Source organism: Fulmarus glacialis, unplaced genomic scaffold (assembly GCF_000690835.1).
Source record: "Fulmarus glacialis isolate BGI_N327 unplaced genomic scaffold, ASM69083v1 scaffold28066, whole genome shotgun sequence".
Lineage (NCBI taxonomy): Eukaryota > Metazoa > Chordata > Aves > Procellariiformes > Procellariidae > Fulmarus > Fulmarus glacialis.
This window is the reverse complement of record NW_009216647.1, coordinates 15,180-35,126: the sequence shown is the minus strand read 5'-3', so window position 1 is coordinate 35,126 and position 19,947 is coordinate 15,180. Positions and strand designations below refer to the sequence as shown.

Genomic DNA, 19,947 nt, shown 5'->3' with positions numbered 1-19,947 from the left:
GTCCAGGTTATCTGCTGGCTCATATAGGGTGTGTAGCATGTTCAGGTTCACTTCCTGGCTTATATAGGGTGTATAGCATGTTCAGGTTCACTTCCTGGCTCATATAGGGTGTATAGCATGTCCAGGTTCATCTGTTGCCTCATGTAGGGTATATAACATGTTCAGGTCGCTTCCTGGCTCATACAGGGTATATAGCATGTTCAGGTTCACCTGTTGGCTCATATAGGGTATATAGCATGTCCAGGTTTTCACTTCCTGGCTCATATAGGGTATATAGTATGTCCAGGTTCATCTGCTAGCTTATATAGGGTATATAGTATATCCAGGTTCATCTACTGGCTCATATAGGGTATATAGCATGTCCAGGTTTTCACTTCCTGGCTCATATAGGGTATATAGTATGTCCAGGTTCATCTGCTAGCTTATATAGGGTATATAGTATATCCAGGTTCATCTACTGGCTCATATAGGGTATATAGCATGTCCAGGTTTTCACTTCCTGGCTCATATAGGGTATATAGTATGTCCAGGTTCATCTGCTAGCTTATATAGGGTATATAGTATATCCAGGTTCATCTACTGGCTCATATAGGGTATATAGCATGTCCAGGTTTTCACTTCCTGGCTCATATAGGGTATATAGTATGTCCAGGTTCATCTGCTAGCTTATATAGGGTATATAGTATATCCAGGTTCATCTACTGGCTCATATAGGGTATATAGCATGTCCAGGTTTTCACTTCCTGGCTCATATAGGGTATATAGTATGTCCAGGTTCATCTGCTAGCTTATATAGGGTATATAGTATATCCAGGTTCATCTACTGGCTCATATAGGGTATATAGCATGTCCAGGTTTTCACTTCCTGGCTCATATAGGGTATATAGTATGTCCAGGTTCATCTGCTAGCTTATATAGGGTATATAGTATATCCAGGTTCATCTACTGGCTCATATAGGGTATATAGCATGTCCAGGTTTTCACTTCCTGGCTCATATAGGGTATATAGTATGTCCAGGTTCATCTGCTAGCTTATATAGGGTATATAGTATATCCAGGTTCATCTACTGGCTCATATAGGGTATATAGCATGTCCAGGTTCATCTGCTGGCTCATATAGCATGTGTAGCATCTCCAGGTCATGTAGCATGTCCAGGTTTTCTGCTGGCTCATATAGGGGGTGTAGCATGTCCAGGTCAGCTGGGTGCTGGGAAAGGAGCAGAAGGCAGTGGCGTTTCTGTTCTCTGGCCGTTTCGGTACCAGATAACCTGAGAGATGAGCCCGAACGGTTTGTGTTTGCCAGGGGTGCGCTCAAGATTTCACTGAAGAGACCTGGCAAGATTGAGGGCTGAGAAAATCCAAACTCGGAGCTCTCGATTACGGGATGTATTGTCTTATCGAGGCCGTAGTGCGCAGGTCTGGAAACGTGCTTGTGAGTTGTCATTAACCGAGGCATGGTGAGAAGCTTCCTGCATGTCTTCTCTCTCCCAGCTGTGAGCAGCCCGTGCTGTGCTCAGTATTTCCTTCTCTGTCATCTGGCTCCTAATCGACAGATTTGTAAGTTGTCAGTGCGGTCTGTGGTTTCCCTGTGGGTTATGAAGAGAAAATGTGACAGAGGAAATTGCATGACAAATAGGGTCGCTATCAGGGTCAGACTGTTAGATTTATTGTGCCGTCGAGTGCCACTTCAGTGTTTCTGGGCAATTCAGTTCTTCCACCACGGAAATCCCGAGTGACTTGTTGGCGCCCGTGTCCGAGAACGTGCCTCCGTTGGGTTAGACGGGCTCCAGCAGAGCCAGAGTTTTATTCTTTAACCTGTCATGCAGGTCCTTCAGGGGAACAAATAGTGAGTGTAAGCTGTGTGGGGTGGAAGTGAAGAGGGGGGAGCAGGAGATGGTGTCCTTTCCCTTGGGCGCAGGCAGAGATCCCTGGCTGCGGGGACAGCCGTCTCTTCCCTTCGTGCAAAGTTGGCAGCGTTTTCTCTTGGCTCTCGCAATGCTGAAGGCTAAAGCTGGTGCAGAGTTTGATCCCGGGAGGTGTGTTGGTGTGAGCGGATCAGTCAGGGACTCTCTTCTCCCTAGATTTGTACAGGATTTGGTGCCTGGCTAGAGAGCCCTTTCTTCTAGTGAGATCGGAGCTGGAAGCGTCTTATTGCTAGTGCTGCTCTTTGCAAGAGCATCCTCAGGCTTGTGAGCGCACAGCAATCAAGCTATTATGGTAATTTCTGCTGACCTAAATTCTCTGCTTTGTTTTGGGCTGCGTACTGCTTTGTGCTCAGTTTCCACCCTAAATTTCTAACTGACGTTTGGCTTGGCTAAATGCTCGCTGCAGTCCTTTTTCCAGAAGAGGCTGAGTTTCCTGGGGGGGTTGGTTGGGTTTGGGAATGACTGAGGCATCCTGGTGCCTGGATTGAAAGGGGCCCCTGAGACTGAGGGTCCTTCTCTTTTCTGTGGCGTGTTCCCCGTGTGCAAGGCCAGCTCCTGTGGCACAGGATCACTCAGGATTCACAGAGAACTGGAAGCTGGAGAGTAATGTGGGTATCTGCCATCTTTTACGGTGCAGGTGGGGCAGTGATGCAAATAGGAAGGTATGTGGACTGTGATAAAGCTCAGCATTTGATTAACTCAATATAAAAAGACCTGATTTACCCCAGCACATCGCAGCGCTCAACCGGGGCAAGAGCCATTCCTTCCTTGTCTCTTGGTCTTAGGAATTTGTTTCTCGGGCTCATTCTGAGTGTCACTGAACCAGTTAACTCAGCAGATACTTTCTCAATAGCTTTTGTGTGCCGATAATTGTGGTTTTATATCCAGAATTGCCTGGAGCCTTTCCCCTGCTGGCCAGGCAAGGGCTCTGCAAGAGAAATGATCTGGAGATGCTGCAGCTTGCATTTAATGAGCCTTGTCTCTACCTGGCACAGGACAGGCTGTTAATTAAGGATGATAAGACCAAACATTACACGAGTCCAAAAATAACTTCTGAATTGATGGGTGGTGATTTATTATTGTGCTTTAGAGGTAGGGAGACAAAAAACATGAATACATCAAAAATTATAAATAGCTGTAGTTTCTAGAGTCAGCTAGTGTTTATGGGCTGGGGAGGTGACCTGTTTGTTGGCTCCGGGGCTTTGCTGCCTGGAGGTCTGATGATGGAAGTGGCCTTAAGGTTAGCACGGAGCTGCCCCTGATCTGCTTCTCTTTTGGGTCCTGGAGTCAGGGAGGGAGCAACATTGCCTCTTTTATTTCTGCTGGTTGGGAAATGTGTGTGTGTGCATACATACAAGTGCAGATTTTTCAGAGTATCCTACACCATCTAGCATAAAATACGTAAACCCTGTGTAAATACATAAATAAAATATGTAAACCCTGGGCTGATTCAGGCCCTCCCTCTCTGAAGCTCGATGGGCTGGACAGCCACACAGTGAATTCTCCGCTGCTTTCCGCTTCAGTCACCCGGGCTGTTTTCCGTGTTGCTTTCTCACATGAGCCCAAGAAAGGCAGTCGAGTGAAAGATAAAGAATGTGTCCTGTGATAATGCGGCAGAACTGTTTGTGACGCAGAGAGCGAAGAGTTATGTGTGTAGGAGGTGTTCAGATGCATTAAGCACTATTTGTGGGCTCTCTTCTTTAAGGACAGAATGACTGGGGAGTAATTTAAGCTTCTGGCTGGAGAAGTGCATCTTGATTCAAAGCTTTCTGTGGGGAGGAGGAGGAAGAATAAGGACTGACAGCCTCCTTGAGCAGCTCTTGGGGATGAGGTGCAGGACCCAGAAGCGCTGTTAAGGCTCAGGGGTTCGTGTTCACATGATCTGGAGTGAGAGAGAGCCCAGCCTGATGGTCTGGAGCAGCAAATCTGTTCTCGATGACCATACTGGCTGTAGTAGCTGCTAAGGTGGGCAGGAGGTTTGCAGAGCACTTGTGGAGGGAGCCTGAGACCTCCTAAGATGAGCTGGAGGACGTTGAGGGATGTTGGTGAAAGGGCTGGGATGCCGAGTTCACTCAAGGGCTGTGACAAGGTGGAGGAAGGTTCGGGAGGGAGCTGAGCTCTCCCAGCGTGTCAGCTGGACTGGAGGGCTGTAGATGGCCAAAGAAGCTGTTTCCAGGGAGGTCACAGGTGCACTGCAGGGAATCTCACCATGCCAGTGGTTCTCAGTTCAGTCTTTGGGTGTTTTTGTACCCATTCGTTTAAAGAAAGGACACCTTGAAAATGTGCCTCTTGCAGGCCTGGGGTGTAGGGTTTTTCTCCTTTTCTTGCTTGATGAAACAGCGTGCAAGCACAGAGTGAGTTGTAAGAAAAGTCTGGGCTTGTCACTGCTTCCAGCCAATTCTGTTGCTTATCCAGATTCTCCCCACTCTGCCCAGGCCATCCTGGTCACTCCTCTGCCTCTCAAAACAGCCCCGTCCGTTTATGTTCGTTGTAGGGTTGGGGAAGGCCAAGCCACCGCCTGTCCCCAGCGCAGCTGCATGTTCAGATCACAGAATCATTTAGGTTGGAAAAGACCTTTAAGATCATGGAGTCCAACCATATCCACACCCTCCAGGCTCTTACTCTGGCACAGGCTACGATTCAGAAATCACACCCAGTAACTGGCTTTGGACAGAGCTCTGTAGTGCTGTAAATGGTCTTTTTGTGGCCAGGTTTGGCTTTGTTTCATCCCCCAACAGAGAGAAGACTGTTTGGTTCACCTGGGCACAATGGAAGGAGGAGAACTGGGAATCCCAGTCCTTAACGGGGCTCATGCCGTGTCCTGACTTGTCTCTCATTTTCCCCGCTGATTGCTTTGTGGACTAGTGGCTTTGTTGCTGCATGTGCTGCTTATCCCAGAGGATGTAGTCCCTGTGCTCTGTTAACTGTGCTTGGGCAGTCAAGGGCCAAATATTTATTGCCATAAAGTAACTGCTCAGCTGGCTGGAAGGGGCCAGACAGAGTTGGCTGGAGTTGTTCTTAGATATGGGAGTGAGCTTGTTGTAAGGGAGCTGGTTACTGTGTCATCGGCGGGATGAAAGTGAGCAGGAGGAAATAAATTTTGGTGCCTAGAGGCCTGCCTGGTGGTGTTAGTACAGCGTCCAGAAGCTGCATGTGCAGCCGAGGCATCTCCTGGAGGTGCAGCCTGCCTTGCTTGCACCAGGGTTTTACATTTTCACTGGCACTAACGTGGGAGTTGAAGCGTTCCCTGTTGTCTTCAGCTTGGCCAGGTAACAGCAATGAAAGCTGCAGACTGCCTCTCCCTCACCAGTTAATTCGTTGTGAAAGCTACTAATGGTCATCTTCTGGCTAGAATTTTAATTCAGAAAAGACAGTCTAAAGTGGCAACTTGCCCTTCACTTATGCAGTGAAGGCAGTGCCGGAGGGAAATGGTGGGTGTTCGACTGGGAGGGAACTTCAGTCTTGCTTGGACAGTGTAACTCCCCACAGGATTGCTTAAATGGGACTTTTAAAGAGTGCTCCTGTTGCTGCTGATACTTGTGAGTTATACTGAAATATCTTGAATTGTGTCTTCTAGCAAAAGGAGCAGCATGTCTCCAAAGACAAGTACTCCATTGTTGGAGTCTCCGGTACAATGTTCCTGCCACCAGCATTTCTGCTGTCCGGACGTACAGCACGCAGACAGCGGAGAACAAGGAAGAAGAGCCCCTGCACACCATCATCAGCAACACAGAGAATGTGAAAGGTGGGCATGAACACAGGTGTTTTGTGGGAGCACTCTTGGCATGCAGGCAGACCCAGGACAGTGTCTGGGTGTAGCTGTGCCCTGACTATCAGGGTGAGCCCTCTGCAGTCGTTTTTCTGCCTCTGGAGGAGGTGCAGGTATTGGTCATCGCATCCTAGCTGGCAGGCTACAGTTTGACTCTGTAGTGCACCATCACCTCCCCAAAACTGGAACGTGTAAATCAGAATGGCCTTTACTGAGAAATGAGGCCATCAAGACTGCGGGAAGAAGTTGCATCTGTGGGCTTAGCCAGGCAGTTGATGGTCATGCATATGTGTAGAGACTCTGCAGGCACTAGAATTTGCCTAAAAAGAATCTTTTTGTCCTGGAAGCAAGCTGTGCCTGCCCAGGTCATTTTTGTGGATCATGGAGGTCTAATGAGTGGTGTCAACCTTTTAGTTAGACTGAATTGCTTTGCACTCCTCCAGGGAGAGGTGCTTTAAAGCAAAGTCACGTGAGTTATTCAAGCACAGAAATAGCATCTTAACTCCGTGCTCCCGTGGCTTTTCTGGCAGGTACTTTTGAGACTGCCAGGCTGTGAAGCCCCCAGTGGGGTTGATGCACTGCTCCTGCTGCCGTCCACAGCCCAGCTTCATCCCTGTCACTGGGGAATGTAGGTCCTCGCCAGCAAGACATGGCAGAGGTGATGTGTGACCCATGGCTTCCCCCATGTTGCTTCAGGGTTCTCTAATGCCTCTAGCAGGAGAAATGCTATTTTTAAAAGGCCAAGGGTGTATTTTCAGCTGAGATGTTTTGTAGTGTTATTCTTTCTGAGGAAATCTGGGTATAGCTACCTACCTGCATAGGTGGCTGTACATATGCACTCCCTTGCGTGCTCCACAGAGACATTTGAGAATCTGCCTTTTTCTGCTTAAGGCTCCGAGTATCGTTTGGGCATGAGAAATGCTACCTGGCAGTAGAAGCTCTTGGAGCAGGGCATGCGCAGATGGTTCCCTTGAAAATTGAGTCAAGGAAGACTGTGGAAGGCAGGCTATAAACCATGGGAGGCACTTGAGAGAGCATGGATTGGGGATTGCATGGAGCCACGCGTTAGGAACAAGGGGAACCTCACTTCTCATTTACTGATTGCTCTGCAGCCTGGACATGGTGACCAATGTGCCGGTACTGCAGGCTTTGACTGCCTTGAGGTTTGTGTGCAAGGAGTTGAGGTGCAGAGGCCAAGTGTCTGCTTGGCAAGGCGTGCTGCCTCGTAGGGGTGTGTAAACAGCACCTTTGTTGTCTCCTTGTTGGAGGCCGCAGCTGCCTGTGTCCCATCCTGCTTCAGGCTTTCGCTCCTGGGAAGCTGAAGCAAATGTTAGGACTGCAATTTTGCCTTCCTTCCCAAGAGGACCCTGGTGAAGTGTTTTAAAGGTGTGTTTGTGATTTTATTCTAGGTGCAGCCTCTAAACATGAGTTTCAGGCTGAAACGAAGAAACTGCTGGACATTGTTGCCCGTTCCTTGTACTCGGAGAAGGAGGTAAGGAACCCACTACTTGCTGGTAGATGTTCTGTTGGCAAAGCCCTGTCTCTGTCAAGGGGTACATCCAAAATGGTTTTGCTGGGAGAATGCCTGCTCAGTTTCCCAGCAAGTCCTGTGCTGTTCACATGGTGTGCTTTCGTGAATGACGTTTTCTTAAGACACCTTGAAAATGTGTTTTCAAAACAATTTGTGTGTTTGGCCAGGTGACTCTGTGAGCCTCAGAGCCTCTGCACTAATGGGGAAACGCAGTTCTTTTTCTAGAGAGCTGGGAATTAGTTTGTGAGTAGGCAACGAGTTCCCAGGTTTCTGGGAGTCCCGTGCAGTGGATGAGGCCAGGCTGCAGTGTCAGGTTGTGTCTCGTCCCCAGGTATTTATCCGGGAGCTGATCTCCAATGGCAGTGATGCGCTGGAGAAACTGCGCCATTGGCTGATGGCAGAAGGGAAGGCCTTGCCAGAGATGGAGATCCATCTGCAGACGGACAGTGGAAAGGGAACCATCACGATCCAGGTACCTCCCTTTGGTAACAGAAGAGCATTATTCCCTGCTGCTCTCGTCACTAGCCTTTGTCCCGTGAAGGATCAGTGGAAGCTGAGGTGGCAGCACAGTCCCATGGATTCCCAAACCTGCCTGAAGAACTGTCTTGTCTTCAGCTGAACTCTGGTTCATGAGGCTGTAACCTCAGGATTTGATGAGAAACCACCAATTTATCTGCACCCCACTTGCCCCTGTATGAAAATCCTATTAGGAACTACCAGTAGCTTTTCTCCCAGTACCTTGTCTGGTGCACTTCTCAGGTTGTGTGTGCATTTCTCACTGGTGGAAAAGTTGGGAGTCTGGTTTCATCCTGACCTTTGGGAAGGAATTCTGTCACCTCCTTAAGTCAGAGGTGTTATGTGGTAGCTCACAGGCCTTCCCTCTCACCTCAGTCGCTGGGAGATGCTGGCGTAGTGAGAAGAACCTCCCATTGCTGATTGTCTCTGTCTCCTCCTGCTCCAGGACAGGCCAAGTCCAGCTGATGCTGAGGCTCTGCCCCAACATACAGGTGGGACTATAGATTGTGGCAGTACCATAGCACTTGTTTGTCCTCCTTTCTGCAGCCCTGGTTTTGATTGTTCCCTACTGGTGACAAAAGTCTTGGCAGGAGGGGGGGGATCAGTGTAAGCATGCTCACCTGTGGGGCTCAGGGTGGTGAGAGAAGGTGGAGCTGGTCCTTCTCTCTGTACTTTGATTGCTCTTGTTTGTGGCTGTTGTCCAGGGTGGAAGGCTGAGGTTCAGTTTTGGTGTTTTCTTGGCAAAGTTCTTGATGCAAACGCAAACTGATGACTTTTCTTGTGGACCAGTGTCAGCTGTGAGAGTGTAGCTGTGGACTTTTCTCAGGAGAGCGGAGAATGAGGCAGAGAGCAGTGTGTAAGTGAAGGCTGACCGTAGCAGGTCCAGGGGAGATGTGGCACAGACAAAGCACATGATCTGATATTTTTCACGTGGGACAAAAGCACTGGCTGTTAGAGGCTGCTCAGTTATTTTATACTTCTGTTTCTCTGCAGAACAAGCAGCTGTGTTGCCATGGGGAAGTTAGTGATCGTCAGTGGGCAACACAATCATCAACCCAAAGAGTCTCAAACCATAATGCAGAGGCTTTGCTATTCTTATCACACCTGACTATTGCATTTTTCTGACTGCTGTGTAACACTGATTCTTTAATGAGCTCTCGTTTAGCCCCAAGTACGGTGTCATTCCTGTCTTGCTCTTGTCTTTCCCTTTCGAGATCATAGTGGACGCGTAGCCTCTGACTCCATCAAGAGGTTCTTACAACTCATGTCCTGTATCTGTGGAAGCTGTCCCCTTCTTTGGCAATTTGGTTCAGAGACCTGTTTGCCCACTTTGCAGATAGGGTGCATTTGACGTCATACCCAATTAGATGTGTTAGGGATTTGTCTTTTTATAACTCCCTACCTGGCTGCCTGTGCATCTATAATGCGACTAAATGAGTCTTAACTAGGAGGCTTTTAACTGCAGCAATACTGCACTCTGAGAAGGGAGAGAGAACAGCGCTACTCCAATCTCTTTTAATAGGTTTGCCTTCTCAGCAGTGCCTAAAGCCCCTTCCCTCCAGTGAAGGGTTTATTTATAACCTCTTGAAGAAACATACTGCATATAACAATTGCTTTGAACAAGCCTCATTCAGAACACTTCCCTACCTTTCAGGAATGCAAAGGTGCGAAAAAACTTGCCTGCAAGGATTGAGGCAGAGGTGGACCTGTCCCTTAGTCACTGTTTTGTTTTCCGTACTCACTAGACCCACCAAAACAGAAGTGGCAGGTCCTTTGTGTGTGATCTGTAGCAACGATCACCCCAGTTTTTTCTAGAAAGGTCCCATTGTCTCACTCAGACCCCTAGGTCCTTCTCAGATCTTCATGCTGCTCTTGGCCCCTGGATCTGCTGGATCTCTCCCCACCCCTTCCAAGCCCTGTAGCATCTCTTTGTGTAGTTGAGAAAAGGCAGGTCTGTAACGTGTGATGGCCTCTGTTACAGGCATGTTCCTGCGGGGGATTATCTAGCTCCAGTAAAGGACTACCTTCATCTCTGTTAAGTGACTGCAGTTCTTCTTAACTTCTCTGCCAGGACTGAATTTCAGTCGTAAGCGTAGCAAGACTCAGAATTTTAATATGATGTTCTCGTTCAGGGATATCCTACCTAAGCATTGCCAAGTGTTTTATCTGCTAAGAGGGAAATGTTCACTGTCTAGTTCACCAAATTACACCACCTCAGTTCCTTCACCAAAGTCCTGTTGTTTTAGCAAATTCCACTGTTTCCTCCACCCCTTTGAAAACTGCCTCGTTCTGTTTCTAGGACAGCTCCATCTGGTAGCAGCCACAGCCTGCAAGGTCAGATCTCTTAAGAAAATCCACTTGAGAAGTTAGGGGTGTGTTTTCAATGAGGACAGATCTGCAGAGCTCTGCAGTTCTGCGTGCTAAGGCTTTACAGACATGTTTTTGGACCCTTTGAGGTGGGAACAGAGAACGCCTTACAGACCCCAAAGCCCTGTGAGCACAGAGCTCTCCTTCAACACCTGCACGAGGCTCTCCGTGGCCGGCTGGTGACAGGCGCTTGGCTGTGGTGCAGTCGGTGTTGCTGCTACGCAGCTCTGCCATACTGCTGTGTCTGGTGGTAGCCCTGTGTTTGTGTGAGCTCAGGGGCTGAAGCCGTTCTCATGGCTGATGCTTAATTTAGGGCTAGGACAGTGCTAGCACATTAGAGGAAATTGTCTGAAATGTTTACGGAGCTAATAGCTGCTGCTGCTGGGTGAGGGAGTGTGACTGCTGTTTTAACACGGGTAAGCAGCATAATTGCTGCCAGAGTTTGGGCTGCTCAGTTCTCTTTGCTGGGCTTTCTTCTCACCGTTGCAGTCATCCAAAATCAGTGTCTGTGAAGCCACAAAATAACAAATTTGCTGTGTTTGGGAGGAGTTAAAATGACTGCAAACACCACTCCTCCCTGCAACAGCTCCCTGTATCACTGAGCAGATCTCTCCAGGCTTATGAGTTATAAACAGTCTGCAGCAAGGACTGGACTGTCCTGAGCCTCTCATAAGGAACTGAGATGTTTGGGCTTCAGCAGTTCAATGCAGGTGCACCCGCATGTCCAGCAAAGCTTGGTGCAGGTGGGGAGCCGCTCCTGCTCCACGTTGGGTCGTGTCCTGGCAGCCACCCTGTGCTACCAGGCTGTAGCAGAGAGAGGGTTACGTCCTTAGCTGTGTGCAGCATTGCAGCATCCGTCTGCTACTTGGGCTTGAGGAAGCAGGGCAGCAGGAGATGGGCAATAATGCAGATAGAGATGGAGGGGTAAAGCTGTCTGTACTTGGACAAGCCTTAGGTGGAATTAAGCTTACAGAAATGTGCCACTGATTGCAGGGGTGGGTTAGAGCTTCCAGTTGTTGCATCAGCTTTAACAAATAAGCTAGGGAAGCAGAAATATAAACGCATCTCAAATAACGTGCAGCCTAGGGAAGGAAGTGCAGAATCTTTTCTTTTTTCCTCTTTATGCCAGAATAAGAGCACATCACATTTAAAAATGGGAAATTCAAAGTGGATAAAAGGAAGTACTTTTCTGAACACCGGGCATTTAGACCTGGATGGGTGGAGGCTGAGCCTGTAGCAATGCTTGGCATTGTTGAAAATAATGTTAACACAGGGTATTGGAAAGGCAAGGAAACCTCAGGCTCTCTGCTTTAGACAGCTTCCATGTACTAGGCCAAGATTACCTTTTGTCTGTATGCATCATTTTTTTTGTGCCTTTTCTTCCATTCGTGGCTGCTGCAGATGCCGTATTGGTTCTAAACCAGAACACTGCTCCAGTGCGGCTGCTGTCCTGGTCTTGTGAATTTTAAGTCTCTTTAAGCAAGGTATTTAAATAACGGAGGGGACACTTGCTAATCAGACATTTTGGGACTTTATTACCTTATCAGTTGGTGAAAGCAGCATGTCCTTATTTTATAATGTAGTCAGTGTTCTTCTGACGTCCTGTTGAAATTTTGCACTGAAATAAGTGTTACAAGTGTTCATTTTGCAACAAAGCGAAATGAAAGGCACAGTAGCTCAGACATGTACCTCTAACTGCAAGCATTCTTTCAGATGCAGCCGTGGCAAAGGCAGCAGTTAATGGCTAGTTAATGGATTGTTTGGTGTAAGGAGGCTCTGCAATACCTTAAATTGGACTCAGGTAATGAGCAAAGATGTTACATTACCTAGGTTCTTGTTTACCAGCTAAACTAAGCAGTTTGTTGTTTTAAACTAGATTTGTTGCTGTAATTATGTGCACTTTGTTTCTGCTTTACCAAAAAGTATGATATGAATACAAGAGCTGTGGACTGACTGATTTGATGAGACAGGCAGCGGGGCTGAAGGTGTTCGTTTACCCCTCCGTCAAGGAAGACGGAGGTCCTCAGGGCTGCGGAGCAAACACAGAGGATTTCATGGTGGGAGCCGTGAGGTACTGAGCGCCTGGCTGTTATCCAGCCGTCGTTACACAGAACGGTCTCTGTTTGCAAACATCCAGCACCCACGCCACAAAGGTTAGAACAAAGTGCAGAGAAAGCACAAAGGTCCCAGGCAGTTCAGCAGCAGGCTTTGTGTCTGAGAGGTCTCCACACATAAAAAGGTGCTAAGACAAATGTTGAGCTGCTGTCTCTTCAGGGGAAATGTTATTTAGTTTAGAAGTGTAGTTCAACAAGTGTGGCCGTAGAGCTCGTCCTAGTCCCTCAAAAGATGGGTGAAGGTCTGTAGCCTGTTGTGTTGTCTTGCAGAGGGACAGGGCTGTAGAGGGGATGGTTCGGGGGGAGGCTGTTTACTTTGCACCGTAGGAAGTCCCAGAAGGGAAATTCAACCAGGTGAGTAGGTTGTTATTCTGCTGAGTAACAGAAGGGCTTCTGTAATTAACCTTCAGCTAATGAAGTGTCAGCGCACTGAACTCTGTTTCATGGTATACAGTGGTTGGTTTCTCCAGGTTGTGGAGAAGCATTTGGCACTTTGAACATATCCCTCACGTCTTGTAATTTGTGAAGCACCATGTACAATTTGTTTCGTGCTTTTACGAATAACTCTGCTGTGGCTGTTTTCACCCTGATAAAACCTTTCTTGCAGACCGAAGGGAGGGCTTGAAACTGTCTGCAAGGGAAGAAAAGTTGTAATGTTGATGGTGGAGCAACGGCAATCCTTGCATTTAGGCTGGCCAATCGCAGGTAGAAAGTGTTTGCGGAGGGTTGTGTGGTGACACGGCGGTTCCTGGAGAAGACGTCTAGAGGCTGTGCAGCGCGGAGCACTGGGAGAAGGGCAGTGGAAGTCCTGCCAGCTCCTTCCTTGGATTTCATGGAGCTACTGCTGCCAGCGCTTGTGTTGGCCCAGCCCGAGGCAGGCTGTTCATGGGCAGGTTCATTTGCTTCCCATCGCTGAAGAGGGCCTGCTCTGCAGAAGCCGAGCTCCTGTCTCTCTGCCGCCGCCGCCACTTTATTCCCCGTTCCCCGGAGCAGCACCATCTGGTGAAGGGAGCCAAGAAGCGCAGTGCGAAGGCGTACGCTGCGAGAGCCGTTTGAATCTTGATGGCGTTTTCATTGTAATCCACCCAGGTGTTTTCCTGCAGTAGGAAATGTCTGCTTTGCCAGGACCTTCATCCGGACACCTGAAAGGACGCTTTCCGCTTTCCCTGTTAGCGCTCAGTGCTGTTGGGGGAGCAGACCGTTTTGAGCCGTGCTCTCTTTGTTCGTTGCGATTCACCCTCATCAAACTAGTCTCCAGGAATTGTCATTAAGCATTTTGCAATAAGTTTGGCAGGGCGTTTGGAATTCAATAGGCAAATAAATTCATGGGGTAGGGATGTATTTTTTTTTAACATGCTGGAATTTGGGAATGACATGCTGTGCTATAAATAGGAGCGGATCAGAGGAGTGAAGAGTTCTGTTCAGGGTCTGGCATGAACAAAACCTGAACCAGATGCTGAAAACTTTTCTTTCTGGCTTTTTCTTCCCTGGGGGAAGGGACCATGTCAGATTCCTGAGATTTTGCCATACCCTGTTTGTTTTTCCTGGCTTTTCATCTCCCACTGTTGAGATCTTACTGGGCATCATCCCTCTTCGCAGCCAAGTCTACTGACTGGCTTTACCATATTTAATCAAGGGGAAGGTGTTGCTGTGCCGTGACTTGTGGGGATGCAGAAAAATGTCTAACCCACATGGCATCTCACTCAGTAATCTCACAAGTTGACCACAATTAGATCCTTCAGTGGAGTTAAACACTGTATTAAAAAATATGTACTGACATTAACTTACTTTGCTAGTAAATAAGCCCAGTAAATGCCCCACATGAGTGGTAGAAGCGTGCTGTGCCAGAATTCTGGCATCTCACCTCCGAGCCATCTAGCAGCAGCCAGTTCTGCTCTAGATCGTTTTGCTGACTCCTGCACGCCAAATCCCACCCCTGCATTAACAACACTGGGAGTGTGTCAGCTTGCTTCTGGATGTGCAGGCTGCTGTCACCTGCAATAACTGTGCTCACCGGTACTCAAGTAGAGCTGAACTCCTCACATGAATGAGAATCATCTTTCACTTGGCTAATTTTCATGCTGCTGCCGCCTTACAGAGTCGCTCAGAGAACCTGTAAGAGTGGCTTCTTGGGATGTTTCTGCCAGGTAGAGAAGCTTCTGGGATTTGGGAGGGGGAACGGCACTTGGTTTTCAGAAGAGGCATCCTGGAGGGCATTAGCCTGCCCTTTGCTTCTGTGGAAGATGTGTGTGGAGCAAGTCTAAAAACGCATTGGACTACGAAGTGGGAAAGATTTTTTTGGGGGTCCTGTGTGAGAGGGTGGCCATTTCTAGTTGGGGTTTGCTGTTATCCATGTTGCCTTGGGGTCGTGCAAATGTGTTGTGGCAACAAATGAGGTTGCAGCGTAGTCTGAGGCTGGCTGCAGCCTTTTCTGGATGGTGCTGTTGCAGGGTCTGCTGCCTGAGAGGCATGCAGTAGCAGCAGGGAGTTGTTTATCTGCATGCGGGAGTGCAAATCTGGATTAAACTGGGGAAGACAACAAGCCGTGTGCCTTCGAAGCCTGGACAAGAGCACCGTGAGGTGTAGCCAGCGTGCTGTACTTCCAGCTGGGGTTAGACTGTTCCCACGGGCACTGCAATACCCAGCTCTCAGGGACCTAGACACTGAAAGCTTCATTCCAAGACTTGTGGAGCACAATGTGAGGGGCAGAGGAGGAAGGAAAAGACAGAGTAGATGGAGATCAGTGAATGTAGTGCTTGTAGACAAGGGTCTGCATTACCTGAGAGTTAAGGGATTCACTGCTCTGCCACTGATTCCTGGCATGAGGGCATCGGTTCCCCACCTGCAGATTGGAAATAAACTGCTTCTCGCTGCTCCTCAGCTCCCCTTTGGACCTGCTCAGGAATGGAGACTGTCTCTGTACGTGCACAGCACCTGGCACGGTGAGGCTGTGACTGGGTTGAGATCTCTTTCCAGGACTGTCATCCTGTGCGTTTTTAGAGGGGTGTAGGAACCAGCCTGTCTTGGCATGGTTTTGTTTTCTCTCGATAAAAGGCGTGAGTCTCTGAGCTTTCTGGTAGTTTATAGCCACAAGGCAGCTGTGGCTGCCTCTTGGAGCTGTGTGCCTTTTGAGTTCACTGTCCTGACCATGTGCAGGTGGAGCCACAGCAGGATGTCTAACTGTTGCATTTACTGCTCAGCTGGCTGGGAGAGGGTGGGAGTCAGAGGTAGAAGTTGCTGGGGTGCTGGTTGCTAAAGCAATGCTTTTCTACTGATGTTCCAGCTACAACTGCTGCTTCTTTTCAGGACACAGGTATTGGGATGACTCAGGAGGAGCTGGTTTCTAACCTCGGTACCATTGCTCGATCAGGCTCGAAGGTAACTTGGGATGAGGCACTCCTTCTCCCCCCCTTAGAAAAGTCTTCTCCAATTACAGTCACTTTTGTTCTCCTAGTAATTTCTCATTCGGTTTTGTCCCTTGGCCCCCAGCCCAGCTGTGAAATTACACCCCTCTTGGAAGGTGAAACCTACCTGTGGAGTCTTCTAGCTCTTAATGGTCTCTGTTGTGTGCCGTGGGGGGCCCGTGGTGCCCAAGCAGCACTAATGGGCCCTGTGTGTAATGCTGCTGCACCTGGCTGCCCTCACTCCCAAGAGCAAATGCCTTCCCCCCCAAGCCATCGTTATAGAGGGGCACACGTTTTTTTCCTGTGTCCTGGAGGGCAGCAGCTGTGTCCTCACGTTGGCAAGTTGTTATATATATGTACCTGATTTTTTTTTTTTCATCTCTGGAGTCACCATTTTAAGGTTTTGTACTTGTGATTGAATGAGCCCTCGCTTCTTTTCCTTTACTGCTAGTGGCAGTGAGTGTTGCCCTAAGCAATGCTCCCCTTTTCCAGAGGTGCAGTCCCTGTGGGAGAAACCCTTTTCCTCGGGCACCCTCCTCAGAGCACTGATGCAGAAGTGTGGGATGGGGGCACTGGACTGCCAGGCTGCGGTACCTGGCATAGGGCTGCATCACTGCTCCGAGGAGCCCAGCTGGAGGTTGCAGCCTCCCAGTGGTACCTGAAGTCACTGCAAACTGGTTTATATCTCCTTTGTTCCTCCAGGCTTTTCTAGATGCTCTGCAGAGCCAAGCTGAAGCCAGTAGTAAAATCATCGGCCAGTTTGGAGTAGGTTTCTACTCGGCTTTCATGGTGGCCGATAAAGTGGAGGTGTTCTCACAGTCTGCAGAGCCGGGGAGCCCAGGCTACCACTGGTCTTCAGATGGGTAAGGCTGCAGGATGGGATGGAAGTGTGGGGGGGCTGTGTCCAGACCAGGCATGGACTGAAAGTTGTGCAAAGCACGACAGGGCTTGTGTGGTCTTTCATGACTAGGCTTACTGGTTTAGATCCTGCTCAGATAATACATGGTAACAAAGTGTGGCCAAATGTGCCAGGGTGAAAACCACAGGGAGAAACTTGCTTTGTCAGAGCAGGCGTGTTGTGGACAAAGAGAGTACCTGCCTCTCCTGTTCCTTCCCTGCTGGCAGGCAATCATCTTAGCAGTGCCCCAGACTGGAGAGACAAATTTAATCTCTTTGGTCTAGTCGTCCCCTGGCTTTTTGCTCGAGGGCACCCACAGTAGGCAGGGCTCGCGCAGTGCTGTGGCTCTGTAGGCACGTGTCTTCTGTGGGTTGGATCTGTGTGCTCATCCTTTGCTTTTTGCTTGAAATTGCAAACGTCTGTGATGGCAAAGCTGTGGACTGTGGGACCATGTTGAAATTGGAGCTTCTGGGGGTGAAAAGTTCTACATCCCCTTAAGATCTCCTAGGAATAAAGCATTTACTAAGTTATTTAAATTCTTGAAAAAAACATCTTGTAACTGAGACATCAGACTGTCTTGGGCTGCAGGCAAGCTGCTGTGTACTGCGGTCTGTATTGCCATACACACCGAATGCTTGTCTGTCATCGCTGCTGCTGTCTCTCCCCTGGGTCAGTGCTCTCACCGGTGGCTGATCCCCATGTGGCATGCACTTAGCAATAGGGTAGGAATGGTCCTCCGGAACGAGCACAGCTGCTTTTCACTGTAACCAGTTACTGCATACTCCAGTGGAGATATGAACGAGGGCCCACAAGAAGTCAGAGTTGTCAAGGGAGAAGGCAGGAGCCTGGATGTTACGGTCACTGTAGGAAATGTAGGAGAGGAGTTGAAGGCTGGGCCCACACAACCTGAAGTTTGTTTGAAGTTTGTTTCCTTTTCAGTAGCGACTGCTGGTGTCTTTGCAGAGCAGCGTGTCCTGGGTCTGGAGTCTCTGGAGGGAGGACAGCCACGTGTTTTGGGGGGGCTTCTCAGAGGCACAGAGAGCATTCAGGCATTTGAGATTTTTTGCCTTTTCCTCTTGGCGCTGAAGTGTTGTGTGTGCTCTTAGTTTAATAAAGTATTTTTATGTCCCATCACGGCTGCATCTGAGGCACAAGCTGACATGGGGTCTGTTTCTAATCCTAGCTCAGGAATGTTTGAGATTGCAGAAGCATCTGGTGTCAGAACTGGGACTAAGATTATTATATATCTCAAAGAAGACTGCAAGGAGTTTGCAAATGAAGACCGAGTCAAAGGTGAGTGGAGGAGGGAAATGCTGTTACCTGCTTGAGGGGCTGTGGGAAGTCTGTCGCTGCCCCTTGAGTGGGAGGTGAATCTACAGCGTTTTTCCTCTCCTGCAGCACCTTTCATTTGCTATTACTGAAGAAATTCTTACTGTGTTTTCACAAATGTGACTCCTCTATGTCTTATTTCCATTCCAGAGGTGGTGACAAAATACAGCAACTTCATCAGCTTCCCACTGTATCTCAATGGGAGAAGAATTAACACATTACAGGTGAGCGGGAGGGCCACAGGCAGGTCACTCGTGGAGAAGAACCATTGTAATCCTCCACTGGAGAGAGGAAACAGAATAAAGCCACTGCTGTCCCTAGAAATCAGGGGATGATTGTCTAGGATATCACAGACTCTGTAGTGATCAGTTAATTAGAACAAAAGGAGACAATCCAGCAGAAGTCATGCCTGGAATTGCTTGTTTGCATTTGTTGGAGAGAGTTCTTGCAGATTAGCAAAGCAGTTTATTTATAGATATCTTCTGGATTTTCCCTTAATCAGAATGATTATCTCAATGCTTTGTAATACTTATTTTAACTGTTTAAGCCAGGTGACATGCTAGTGGTGTAGGGATTGCTCACATCGCTGGTGTGCTGACACCTCTTGCTGCAGTTCTCTCTGTCCTTCAGCATGAGGTAGCCAGTGCCACTGAATGGTTGGTTTTCTTAGTGGCTCAGCTCACAGCTCATTTTCTTCACAGCTCTGAGCTGAGCACTGCTTGATGCTGGCATTTTCTGACCACTAAAAATTACGTAGCAGCCAGATCCATTTTAGTCAGAAGTTCTTGGCCCAATTGCAGGAATCAGATAGGTGAAATTAATTCTGTTTAAAACAAAAACCTATGAATCATTTTCCTCCAGCATCTCCTTTCCTGGTTGTTTAAAGCTTCCTCACCTAAGAGAGCAGGTAGAGAGCGTGTGTGTGGTTTTTTTGTTTCCTGGAGTATGGCACTGAATGCACAGACTTTCAAGACTGTACTTAAATATTTTATCATGTTAATTTATCTAAGGTTCTGTAATTGGTGTTATTAGTCACTGATATTTATTTGGATTCCTGCATAATAGTGTTTCTGTTCCAAAGGCTTTCTAGCTGTTTCCTTTAAATTACAAAACCAGAAATAGATTTAGACAGCTGTTTGCTCTTTCTACCTGACAATCAATAGAACAGACTCCTTAGAGAAGACTAGTACTAGAGCAAGGGGTGAAATGCCCTTAAATAGAGTCATGTACTTTTATCTTCTTATCAGAAAGTCTGTTTTCCTTTGGGATACAGCAACAGCTTTATTCTCATTATGCTCCCATTTCAGGCCTTTTCTTTATCCAGGATCTTGTTTTTGCGCTTTTCCACACATCAACATCAGTTCACTGTAAACGTAGTTAGATCCCTGGTGTGGATTTTCCTAGATAAGCTCTTGAATACTTGCCATGTAGCTGACAACGTGGAGTTAGAGGCTTTTCCGGTCTAACTGTGATAACTGTAGCTACAAGTAAACCTCTGGGAAAGCAGCACTTTACCTAACAACAGCTGCTGTAAAGCACCTTAGCACCCGATTGAGTCCATAATCCTATCTGCGATCCTGCAAACCCTCCAGGACACTTGAGTGTGCTGGAAATGTTATGAAGCCACTTGTGGAATAGGACTTTGAGGCAGAAGAAGCTTTAAGGAGTATGGCAGGGCTGCCAGAGCCCTGAATCTCTTGGACTGGTAGGTGAAGGGTGGGCTGGATGTTTGTATTGCCCCCAGTGATCGCTCCTGTCACTCATTAGGGCTTGAGTAGAAAAGAGTGGCAGTGAGTGTAGTGGGCTTCACCTGTCTGGAAACATGAGATTCTTAGTTGAGTCCCCATGCTTGTTAAATGGGCAGAACCTCCCATGTCTGTGCTAGATGCTAGTCTTTTGCTGAGGTACTGAAAACTTAAATGTGTTGTGAGCATGGGCTGAACGCTCCAGGAAGTGTAGGGGGGGTTTAGAGCAGCAGCAGGTGGAAAGCATGGCCACAGGGAAGGACCTGGTCTGGAGGTCATGACTTCAACTCACGTGTTGATGTGTGAAAAGGTACTGCTGAAGCACTTTCTGACCCTGCAGCAGGGATGG

General features: G+C 48.2%; 1 protein-coding gene across 1 annotated transcript in view; it reads left to right on the top strand.

Annotated features, from left to right (window-relative positions):
• Positions 1-5,502: 5,502 nt before the first annotated feature.
• The window catches only part of TRAP1 (TNF receptor-associated protein 1), a gene marked incomplete at its 5' end in the record, with an annotated part of 21,154 nt that continues 6,709 nt past the window's right edge, over positions 5,503-19,947 (top strand). Inside the window, 7 exons of the mRNA XM_009579388.1 lie at positions 5,503-5,670; positions 7,104-7,186; positions 7,557-7,697; positions 15,529-15,600; positions 16,329-16,489; positions 17,708-17,817; positions 18,004-18,077. Coding sequence (XP_009577683.1) covers positions 5,503-5,670; positions 7,104-7,186; positions 7,557-7,697; positions 15,529-15,600; positions 16,329-16,489; positions 17,708-17,817; positions 18,004-18,077 — 809 coding nt within the window. The remainder of the gene's footprint in view (positions 5,671-7,103; positions 7,187-7,556; positions 7,698-15,528; positions 15,601-16,328; positions 16,490-17,707; positions 17,818-18,003; positions 18,078-19,947) is intronic.